General features: G+C 48.5%; 1 protein-coding gene across 5 annotated transcripts in view; it reads right to left on the bottom strand.

Moving 5' to 3' along the window:
* The window catches only part of LOC140398505 (breast cancer type 1 susceptibility protein homolog), a 96431-nt gene that overhangs the window by 17803 nt on the left and 66292 nt on the right, over positions 1-12336 (bottom strand). For all 5 annotated transcript variants that reach the window (XM_072487269.1, XM_072487266.1, XM_072487267.1 and 2 more), the window contains 3 exons: positions 7728-7815; positions 3910-3987; positions 2763-2803 (listed from right to left, as the gene is read on the bottom strand). In XM_072487269.1, coding sequence (XP_072343370.1) covers positions 2763-2803; positions 3910-3987; positions 7728-7815 — 207 coding nt within the window. The remainder of the gene's footprint in view (positions 1-2762; positions 2804-3909; positions 3988-7727; positions 7816-12336) is intronic.

Genomic DNA, 12336 nt, shown 5'->3' with positions numbered 1-12336 from the left:
GACGCGAATCAGTTCGGCATCGCGCGCCCCAAAGGTGCGGACGTCTCCGCATCTTGAGCGGCCGAGCCCTCACCATGAGGGGCTAGGCCCGCGCCAGACTGATTTCCGCCCCGCCAGCTGGCTGGAAAGGCCTTTGGTGCCCCGCCAGATTGCACGAAACTGACTTTGCTGGGTGGCGCAAGCGCGGGAGCGCCAGCGGCTGCTCACGGCATCACCGCGCATGCGCAGTGGAAGGGGACTCTTCCGCCTCCGCCATGGTGGAGACCATGGCGAAGGCAGAAGGAAAAGAGTGCCCCCACGGCACAGGTCCGCCCGCGGATCGGTGGGCCCCGATCGCGGGCCAGGCCACCGTGGGGGCACCCCCCGGGGCCAGATCGGCCCACGCCCCCCCCCCCAGGACCCCGGAGCCCGTCTGCGCCGCCGTCCCAAAGGTGGCTCATTCCACGCCGGTGGCGTGGGTTGACAGCGGCGGGACTACGGCCCATCGCCGGGCGGGGGGGCGGGGGTTGGCCGCCAACCGGCGTGGCGCCATTCCCGCCCCTGCCGAATATCCGGTGCCGGAGAATTCGGCAACCGGCGGGAGCGGGATTCACGCCAGCCCCCGGCGATTCTCCGACCCAGCCGGGGGGTCGGAGAATCGCGCCCCATGTTTTGAAAGGTGTCACATGTTCCAGCTTGCACAATTCACAAGAATAACAAAAGGAAAAAAAAAATGTCGATTTCCAAAATTAACTTCGAGTTGCAGAATTAGAAAGCCACCTCCTCACCTCAGGAACTTGGATTAAGGTATTTGTTTCCTTTTTCCTTGGTAAGTAGCCCATGTGAAAGGTAGTTTGGGTGTAAAGAGCAGCAGTGTGGAGAGAGCTTCATTGTACCTGGCAATTGAGGGGTGTGGGTTTGAGGTACCTATTTACGTCACATTGATGAGTAGAAAACCTACCCATCCAACCCAGATAGCGTGCGTAAGCTTCCTTCTGAGACAGATTGTCGCAGATACAACCTATTATCTCTGCAATTTACACACACACACACAGAAGAATTTAATGCAGGAAGCAGGGGTCAACCTGCTGACTGGTGAGCCAGTGTGAGCCACATGCCGCTTTGCGGTGATTGTCCCTTCAAGGGCAGCACAGCAGAGTATGGGTCACTTGGCCTGGGTGACCAATCGGGACTCGAGTGGAGAATCATCCCGGGTGAGGAATTCTCCTAGGGCAGAGGTATGTTAGAATTAGCTGTAAACATGCGGCTCTTGAGGATCACTGTATAGAAATCACTTTTGTTCTCTAATGAAGTCTCTGAAAGTGCATCATCACACTCCTTTTCGGGAAGGCCTGCTGCGTTAAGCGAAAATCAGGCACTTAATTTAACAGCGGCATGTCTTTCCCAGGATGTTGGGTCCTAGGGACAGAACTCCCGCCTGCCAAGAGCTGCTGGCTAGAGGCTGGTAGCTCTTTGTCATCTGGCAATGCCTCTCGAGGAGCAGTGACTGTTGCTGGTAATGCGCCCACTCGAGCTCCATGATTGCTGAGGGACCCAGGGGTGAGTAATGACAGGAGGTGGATAAGCAGGCGGAGAGGTTAACAGACTGGGAAGGGTGTTGGCTCTCAAGAGGACACCGTCCTTTCTGATGCCAGGTCTTCAGATCAGACTGACCTCACCATGGGGGAGGGCCTTTCCACTCACGGTTATTTTTATTGGTGGTGGGAGAAGAATTAGAAACTCGTGACCATATAAGTATGGATGCACTTCAGTTTTCTGGTTTCTTTACCTCTTAATGAAAGCATTTTGCAACATGGATAGTGTGCACCCTCAATTTGGGCACAAACATTTGACTAATAAAAAAAATTTAATGTGTGTTTTGTGATTATGAAATTTTATATTAATTAGGGCCAATTCATGGGCAATCCATCCAAATTCAGCTACAAACAGTTCATTTCTTGCTTGGAATCAGAAGAGGCTATGACACAATGTTGCTGGGTGTCAATATTTCACTGTCAATGATATCCCACTGCATATGTGATCCAGTTGGAGCAATGCAGTTGGCATTGCAGCCAGTAGGTTTGGGATGTTAAAAGATAGCACTTAGAAATGGATGACAAGACGATACAGGGGTCTTTATTCGCTATCTTAGCAAGTGTAATGTTAGAGCTTTATACTTGCTACGATTTTCAGATACTCAAATCAAATTTAACTGTTCATAATCCAAATATAATCGGACAATCTAAATACTGGCCTGACAGAATTGCAAAGTCAGTGGCATACTCGGACTTCTGCATCTCAAACCAATAACTTGCAAATTGATTATACGTCTAATCTTCATAGCAGAATTTGTTTTTTTCGTCCGTGTTGTTGTGTACAATGCTCACATTAACACAAATGGAACTCCCAAAGCAGGCAGAATTACATAGCTCTAGTTTGCTCCGGGGACATGAATGTGAAACAAATCCAATGTTATGAAAAAGACATAAGTGGCTAAAAGCATTAAACCACAGCGAGCCCTCAAGATATATATTTTATAAGTTCAAAATTTTCCCAAGGAAATAAATAGTCAAAAGTCAAAATTAATATTCAAATCAGTGGGTTGGGTATGGTCTAATGTAATGCATCAGGGATGATACAAACCAGAAGATAGCAATGTCATCAGCCTCGGCAACTCTGCAGAGGTTTTAGTGCGCTGACTTCTGCATGACCAAAATTATAAAATACTATTCATAACAAAATGAAAACCAATGTTCTCTGTAGAAAAAAAAAAGTAACCTTACCTCATCAATTACCATGCATTTTCTGAAACACTCAATGATCCCTGCAAATAAATCACTGCAGTCATTTTTCAAGCATGATACAATCTTAAAGGTTTTGGTCACATTAGGTACTTGACGATAACAGTTTTCAATCCGAGAAGCAATCATGGTTTTACAAAGCCGATCTTCAGGTGTTAGCCTTGGATCAGTGGTAGAAATGTCACTGATTCAGAACGCCACAGCCTGAAGCTTCATTCTGACACTCCAGTACAGGACTGAAGGAATGCTGCACTAGCAGAGTTGCAGTTGTTCAGGTAAGATGTTAAAGTGAGGTCTTGTGCGCCTGCTCGGGTCAACATAAAATATTCTATGGCACTATTTGAAGAGCATGAGAGTTCTCCAAGTGCACTGGTCAATAATCCATCTTTCACTGCGGCACAGTGGTTAGCACTGCAGTCTCAAGGCGCCGGGGTCCCAGGTTCGATCCCGGCTCTGGGTCACTGTCCGTGTGGACTTTGCACATTCTCCCCGTGACTGTGTGGGTTTCACCCCCACAACCCAAAGATTGGTAGGTGGATTGGTCATGCTAAAAAAAACCATAATTGGAAAAAACTAATTGGGTACTCTAAATTTATTTTTTAAAAAGAATCTATCCTTCAAACAACATCGACGAGAATAGGTTAGCTGGTCATTTATCTCATTGCTATTTCTAGGACACTGCTGAGCAAACTGGCTACCACCGTTGCTTATATTACAAAAGCGACTACTTTGCAGGGGCTGTTTAGCACAGGGCTAAATCGCTGGCTTTGAAAGCAGATGAAGGCAGGCCAGCAGCGCGGTTCAATTCCCGTACCAGCCTCCCTGAACAGGCGCCGGAATGTGGCGACTAGGGGCTTTTCACAGTAACTTCATTTGAAGCCTACTTGTGACAATAAGCGATTTTCATTTTCATTTTCCTCAAAAGAAGTAAATTAGTGAAATCACGCACTTTGGGCTTTGCTGGTGATGTATGGGTGCTTTTTATGTGTGCTTCAGTTTAGGAATTTTTAAATTCTCTCTGAATTAATCAACAATCACCAGTTTCTTTTCAATTTTAGGCAGTGCGCTAATGTAATTATTACATCAGTTTATTGTATCAAAGTTTTTTTTAAAAATGAATTGTACTTGCATTGATAACTGACAACCCATCTCCTCCCTGCTATTCCCATGAAGTACTTCAGAGTCCTCTCACAAACTAGATCTGCATCTGAAATGGAAATTAGGAAACAAATGTAGCATAAACATACCAGTTTGGCTTTGGCAATAATTTTTTTTAAAAGCATTTTTCCAACACACTGATCTGCCTTATTTACTATATTCCTCTTCACAACTTGCTTAGATCCTGAGAGCTCCCTTGTATATTCATTTTAAAACGAATCATGATCAAATTGCACAACGGCAGCATCTCAGGTTAATAATTCACAACAGTCAAGTTAAATTGTTTTTTTATTCCCATGCCATATAAACAGTTTATTTTTATTGGGATCCGAGAAGAATGGTAACTAAGCAAATATTGGACATTCAGTTTTAACACAATTGCAACCGATATTGAATGACAAAATTGAGTCAAGCGAATGTCGGTGGAAGGAATGTTCTACAAATACAGGAGATAAAACATCCATCCATAGCCATCCAAGCACATTATTTATTGGATATAATGAAGGGACTAGGTAATATACCAGCTCTTGATTTTTTCATTGAGAACTATCGGTGTAACATAGATCGTCTAAATTACTCTGATCCACGCACCCTACCAACCTGTCTATTTCTGAACTTATTTTTTATTTATTTTAAAAAAATTTAATGTGCCCAATTCCTTTCCCCCCCCCCCCCCCCAATTAAAGGGCAATTTAGCGTTGCCAATCCGCCTACCCTGCACCTCTTTGGGTTGTGGGGGCGAGACCCACGCAGGCACGGGGAGAATGTGCAAATTCCAGACGGACAGTGACCCTGGGCCGGGATCGAACCTGGGTCCTCAACGTGTCCAGGGGTTACCTCAAAAACGGGTATGTCAGATCTGCAGGGGAGGGGGCAGAGAGCTCCTGACCAGGCAGGTCACATGGAACGTGAGAGGGCTGAATGTGCAGGTTAAACAGTTGCGTGCGTTTACGCATTTGAGGAGCCTGAAAGCGGACGTAGTGTTTTTACTGTTTTTTACCCTTAAAAGTTGGGGGATCAGTCGAGGCAGCGGAAGTGATGGGCGGGGCAGGTGTTTCACTCGGGGCTGGGTATGTCGACGAGGGGAGTAGCAGTCTTGATTAACAAGAGGGTGGCGTTTGAGCTGGGGAGCATTGTGGCTGACCCGGGGCAGAAGATTTGTGGTGGTTAGTGGGAAAATGGAGGGGATACCGGTGGCCCTGGTAAATATTTATGCCTGAATAGGGATTCTGTGGATTTTATGAGGCAGTTATGGGGGAAGATTCGGGGGAGGGAGAATGACTCACGCCCTCCTCTATCGCAGACATCCATCTCCCTGATCTTAAAGGAGAATAGGGACCCGGAGAGTGTGGGTCATACCGTCCGATATCGTTACTGAATGTCAATGCCAAGTTATTGGCGAAGGTGCTTGCATCGCGGATTGAGGACTGTGTGACAGGGGTGATAGATACTAGGCGGCCTATGTGAAGTGAAGGCAGCTTTCAGCGAATGTGCGGAGGCTACTTAACGTGATTATGATACCCTCGTGGGGGCAGGAGGTCGAGGTGGTGGTGCCGATGGACGTGGAGAAGACTTTGACCAGCTGGAGTGGGCGTATCCGTTTGAGGTGCTCGGGTGGTTTGTGTTTGGAGAGGAGTTTGTGAATTGGGTCCGGCTGCTGTACAAGGTGCCAGCAGCAAGCGTGCGGACGGGTTGTGTGAGTTTGGGGTATTTTGGGCTTCATCGCAGGAAGAGGCTCGGGTGCCCGCTCTCCCCGAAACGGTTCACCTTGACGATAGAGCCGTTGGCAATGGTGCTTCAGGCGAAGGAGAGGGATTGAGCGGGAGGTGCTGAACATGGGGTTTCGCTGTATGCAGATGATCTGTTGTTACATATTTCAGACCTGTTGGGCAGCATTGGGGGGGGGGGGGGGGGGGGGGCCCGCTATGGAGATCTTGGGGGAATTTGGCCGGTTTTCGGGATATAAATTGATTATGGGAAAGAGTGAGGTCTTCCTGATCGATGCCAGAGGGCAGGAGAGGAGATATGGGGAATTGCCATTTAGGGTGGTGGGGGTGAGTTTCAATTACCTTGGTATTCAGGTGACGTGGAACTGGGCACAGTTGCATAGATTGCACTTGGCTTGATTGGTGGAAGGGATGAAGGTGGATTATAGGAGGTGGGACATTTAAACGCTATCGTTGACTGGGTGGGTGCAGACAGTGAAAATGACAGCGTGCCTAGGTTTCTGTTTGTGTTTCAGAACCTCCCTATCTTTATCCCCAAAGTCTTTCTTTTTTTTTTTTTGAGGAAATTTTGAAATCGGGGTTTGTGTGAGAGGGGAAGTGTGCGAGTGAGTCAGACTTTTTTGAAAAGGGGGGCGAGGAGGGGGAGGTTGGCGTTGCCGAATTTGATAAATTATTATTAGGCGGCAAACATTGCAATGGAGAGGAAATGGGCAGTGGAGGAGAGGTTGGTCCAGGGGCAGCATCATGTAGGGGAACGAGTTTGAAGGCTTTGATGTTGGCGTCTTTGTCGTTCTTGCTGGCCAGGTACTCAGTGAGCACAGTGGTAATGCCGACTTTTAGGTGTGGGGCAGTGTAGGCAGCACTTGGGGTTGGAGGGAATGTGTTTGTGGGTGCAGATTTGCGCGAACCATAGGCACGTACTGGCGAGACTGGTTGCGAGGTTCCAGGGCTGGTAGTAGGTGGGGATCGAATACTTCAGGAACTTATTTGCAAGGGGCAAATTTGCGGGACTGGAGGAGTTGGAGAAATTGTATGAGTTGCCCAAGGGGTTTTAGGTACTTGCAGGTTTGGGATTTCGTGAGAGAATAGGTGCCGTCTTTCATGGGGCTGCCGGCTCTGGTGCTTCAAAACAAGCTCTTGTCGGAGGACAAAATAGGAGAGAAGGTGTAGGATATTTATTAGGAACTGATGGAGAGGGTGGAGGATGTTAAGCACAAATGGGAGGAGTAGCTGGAAGGGGAACTGGAGCTGGGATATGGGCTGAGGCATGCGGAGGGTGAATGCGTCCTCGTCGTGTGTGAGGTTAAGCCTCATTCAGTTTAAATTGGAACATAGGACTCATATGACAATTGTGAGGTGAGCAAGTTCTTTGCAGGTTGGAAAATAGGTGTGGGTGGTGCATGCGGGGGGGGGGGGGGAATGGCATGAATCATGTCCACAAGTTCTGGGCGTGTCCATGACTGAGGGGGTTGTCCGACGTGACGCCTGAGGTGCGAGTCAAGAGGTGGCGAAGTGTGGGGGGTCAGAAGACCTGGCAGGTGGTGGGGGAGGGGGGGGAAAGAAGAGAGGCCGATATATTCACCTTTGCCTCCCTGACAGCCCAGAGACGGATTTTGCTGGGGTGGAGGGACTTGGAGCCGCCGACTGCGGGGGTGTGGGTCAGCGATCTGGCGAAATTCATGAAGCTCTGCGAGGGTCGGTAGAGGGGTTTGTCCGGAGGTGGAAACCGTTCGTCGATTTCTTCAAAGAGAATTGAGGGGTCAGCAAGGAGGAGGGGGGTTTTAAAAAGAGGCAGGCGGGAGGTCGGTGGCAGGGGGGCTGAAGGGTGGTGGTTGTTTATTGGGTTGATGTGTTGCTCTTCTGACATTTTGTATATCTTTGTATATATGTGTTAAATGCCTTGAATAAAAATATTTTTTTTAAAAGACGTCAGTGTGGGGGGACGCTTGTAAGTAGTGTAACACTAACATAGACCAGGGGGGCAAATGCCACATTTCTGCCTTGCAACTTCTTTTCTTGAATTCAAAAAGATAAAGCTACTAAGATAACAATATGCAGATACCTGTTTTCATGATGACATGGGTCGTGCTGGGAGAGAAATTATTGAGGAACGTGGCTCCTGTTTTTCTTGCAAATGTTTCAACCAGCAACTGAAATGGGGGGGGGGGGGGGGGGGGGAGGAGAAATACAAGAAAAATAATATTTACATACAATGTAACACTTTTACCTCAAGAAGTCATCAACATTACTTAATTCAGCTTCTTATATAATTAACACCACTTTTTCAGGCTCTTGCAATTGTATGATAATGCAGCTGGACATGAAAGCAAGCCACTGATTGACTTCTGGGAAAAAAACAGGCCATCGGAACATTTATTAGGGCATGATGTGGAGATGCCGTGACAGCAGTGGAGCAACTGGATCAAGAACTGGAAAAACTCCAACATTCCACCAGCTTTTGATAATCCAACACCGTTACCGAGCACAACTCTCAAATTTTTATTCATCAGAATTTCTTTCAGAATATAAACATAAAAGGAAGCGAGGTCCCTTGACAAATTAACAATGGGAAAAAATGCTTTTGTCAAAATCAAAACCCGGGAGTGAATCCGGAGGAACATGAATTAAAATAAATTATTGGTGGCAGATGTGGTTATCCCACCAATTATGTTTTTCTTTTTGTTTGCTGGCAGCAAAAGGTGGTACAGCTTGTAGATAATTACATCTCATTGTTTAACTGGGATACTCCGTCAAAGTCAGCTTGCTGTCACCAGCGTCATTACCATACAGAACTGAGCACTTCAATGTCACGGTCGTCAGGTTTTAGCATTTCTCAGGTTTTTTTGGAACAACGACAGCCACATTCAATGGCTGAACGTGCAGTTTACATATAAATTAATCCTTTAGCCACTTTGGCTTAAAAACGGGTTTCGTAGCTTTCACTGTACACCCGTCCAAAGCAAAGATTTCAGCAAGTGTTTAGGAATGCAAATACGACATCTCAAGTATTCTTGAATTCCAATTATATTTGCATTCTAGCTCGAGCTTTGCGTGCATGTTTGATGTAATAGGTTACACCAAGGTGAGTGATATATTTGCACTTCTTTGGTGTCCAGTGTCGAAGTATATTGTGGCGTGATTGGCTCGTCTAATAGTATGCTTCAAATACTTTTTTTTTGTTTTAAACAAAACCTTGCTGAATTCCAACCATTCTCCTTCCCTACTTAACTGCTCACTTTGTCTTTGCTGACTCCTAAAAAAACGTTTACACAGGGCGTGATTCTCTGGTCTCGTAACGCTATTGCTCAAGCGAAATGAGGCCGGTGAATAGCGGGAGGTGCCAAAAAATGAGATGCAACCAGCCCACTCCCGTAGGTAAAATCGTATCTCGCCTACTGTGGCGAGAAACCACTTAAGCCCTATTTCCTTACAATTAACGGGAGCCACTCCATATTCAGCGGCCTGCCGTCATTCATCGGCCTCCCCAGCAAGTGCTCACACTGGCGCCAGTTAGTATTCCTTTTTAAAAACGTGAACCTGGGCGGAGGGGCTTCCGTGGGGAGCCGAGGAGGTAAGGAGCCATTTTTGCTCATAGGCAAAGAGCCCGGGGGCGTTGGGCCTGCCACCCCAGTGCTCAGCAGGGGGGGGGCGGAGGGGCATACAACCGAGGGGGTAGCCACTCGTGGGACCATCATGCCAACCCCAAATCGTGCTTACCCATTCCAGGGACAACCTCTGTCCTGCCCGTCTGCCCCACCGACTATCCATAACCCCCAACGACTGCCGAAGCCTCTGACCGTGTGGCTGAAGGCTATTACTAATCAAATTCGCCTAACATGCTTCATCGAGCCAGGGTAAGGGTTTGATTCCCGGTTTGGGTCATTCTCTGTGCGGAGTCTGAGTGTTCTCCTCATACCTGTTTGGTTTCCTCCGGGGTCTCCAGTTTCCTCCCACAAGTCCCGAAAGACGTACTTGTTAGTTGATTTGGACATTCTGAATTCTCCCTCAGCGTACCCGAGCAGGCACCGGAGTGTGTTGATTGGGGAGTTTTCACGGTACCTTCATTGCAGTGTTAATGTAATACTACACGTGACACTAATTAAAGATAATAATAGGGAACAGGCTTCCATGGTTAAGTAAGCACTTCACACAACCCAAGTGGATTCCCGTGGTTGGGTGGGCCACGTAGCATGTGGGAGTCATTGGCTAACATCCCAATCAAACCGAGGTGCCTGAACACTGTGGGATGCAACACCACACACACGCAGCAGCCAACTTCTGAACACCCAGGGGCTGGGACACAGCTCTGGGGACATGTCCACGGCCGGAGGGTGGGTGAGTGCCACGGGGAGGGGACCAGCGCCAGGTCATGTTGTGAGCGGGTGTCCGGGGAACAGGGTTTGGGGGCTGGTGAAGGGGGCCCGCTGCGGCCAGGTGTGCATGGGCAGGGCATTCCGGGTGGGGGAGGGAGCCACCGCTGTTTGCAAGTCGAACAACCTCTCCCAATTCCATACAGATATTGAACCCAGAACTGGCCCTAGTGGTGCTGCTGGTAGTCCGGGCGGCCAGACGCTGGAAACAGCAGCAGCATGCAGTTGCGCGAGGCGGTGGACCACGTGCCAGGCCCCGCCCCACATACAGAGGACCCGGCCGCCCATCAGGTCAGGGAGGGACCCAGAGGGGGAGTGCCGGGACGGCCCAGAGTGTACAGGCATCGCTGGTCCTTCGAACAGATGATGGACAGCCGTACGCTCTTCCTCAAGAATGAGATGGTGCGGCACCTATGCCATGTCCTGGCGGACTTGGTACCACATGGAGGAGGCGGACACCCGCTCCTGATGACCATCAAGGTCACCGCAACCCTGAACTTTTACACCTTGAATCATTCCAGGGCTCGAGCAGGACCTGTGTGGCACCTCGCAGGCCACAAGCAATGTGTCTGCAATATCAGCAGGTCATGGTCGAGGGCAGGGGGATGAAAACCTGTAGACAGCTGAGCTCCAATGCTCCTCAATCAATGCCAGTCTGACCCCTACCTGTCTGCTGAATGCTCGCTCAGACCCATCACCCGCATGCGGGGTGCCCGGGAAGGGAGGGGGTGGATGCTTGGAGATGGGTCAAGGGTTTGGAAGTCGGCTTGTATTGTGGAAGGAAGTGAAAGCCGACATGCTGGTTGTGCAAAAGGGCGTTTATTGTGTTTTACAATTCCCCACTCTCCCTGGCGGGTGTTCTCTGGGGGCTCAGGGGCTGGAGGGCAGCAGCTCACTTGCCGGCAGCACATGCACAGCTGTGCCGCTCTGTCCCGTGTGCGGATTGCGGGGGAGATGCGTTGGTGTCTACTAACTCGTGCTGCCCAGTGTAGGTCATTGACCTTTTTCCTGCACTGGAGGCCAGTCCTCCTGATCACACTCTCAGCGCTCACAGCCGCCGCCACCTTCGTCCCAGGCAGCACTGGCTGATCCTCCTCGACCCTCGGGGGGAACAGCGTATCCCTCCTGGCCTCCAGTGTCTAGCAGCCTCCCCAGGCCTTTGTCCCCGAATCTTGGGAACGGTCTCCTGGGCACCATTGTTGCGAGCTGGCTGGGGTTGGCTGAGCAAGTGCTGTTTAAGTGCTGCTCAAATTTGTTCGCGGGGGTCTGGCGAGCACGGTGCTGGTGAATAAGCTGGTGAGGCTTCATTTGCGGCGAAGCCCGTGAGTCCTCATTAAATGGACCAATTAACGTTGAATAGCATTGCCGGCCTCGCTGGGCCGGGCGCCGGGAAGCTCGCGGCAGTTACTGTTCGCTACCACACTTAGAAATCTTTCCGGAGAAACGCGCCATAACTTCTTCTGCCCACTGGACAGCTGAACCTCAGTTCAGCCTTGGAATAGATAACTAAGTGGTCCCACTGCACAAAGAATATAATAAATTATGTATTGTACATTAAAAAAGACCATTATGGACAGCCAACCTCTGGAATAATCTCAATCACAATGAAATCTTCTCCATTATTATGGAATTTGTATCTGTAGATGAGACAGATAGTCTTCATAATACAGCTGTAGAAAATCATTAATCCAATATCATTGAAAAAGGAATAAAATAGTACTCTGCTTTTAACACCGTAATGATTTTCAGCATTAATTTTACAGGCAATTTTCTTTGGTGCCAGGCTCCATTACAGATTCACTCAAGTCAGGTATTGTCAGAAAGTGGCGAATGAAGTTCAGATAGACTGTCTCAAAATATGCACATTTCCCCAAGATATCTGCACGTTCTCCCGGACAACTTCACAATGTAAACCGAAGCAGCATATTTTGCTGCATCTTGGCAAATTCCATCAAGTTATTGAGTTCTTTAAATCGCCATCAACATAATCTTGCTCACTTTTATCACTGCAGCTGTTTGGGAAATATCTTTAGCCATTGAATGCAGATGATATTGAGGGAATTGGCTTGGAGGAGTTGCAGTCACATCAAGGTTGAACTACCACGAATGTTCTCCGAAGGCTTGTACACACCTGCTCTGCTGACTGTGTTTGAATTCCTTAGTGAGGTTTAGGAAAGATGTATACGTTCCACACTTCTCTTGCAGCTGGTATATGGAGAAGATGTCCACAGCAAATCTGTCAGCACAGAAGCTGCACTATGCTTCCTGGTACACTTGGATGACATGCAGATGACATCTGTA

This window comes from Scyliorhinus torazame, chromosome 21, assembly GCF_047496885.1.
Source record: "Scyliorhinus torazame isolate Kashiwa2021f chromosome 21, sScyTor2.1, whole genome shotgun sequence".
Classification (NCBI taxonomy): Eukaryota; Metazoa; Chordata; class Chondrichthyes; order Carcharhiniformes; family Scyliorhinidae; genus Scyliorhinus; species Scyliorhinus torazame.
This window is presented reverse-complemented; position numbering and strand designations above follow the sequence as displayed.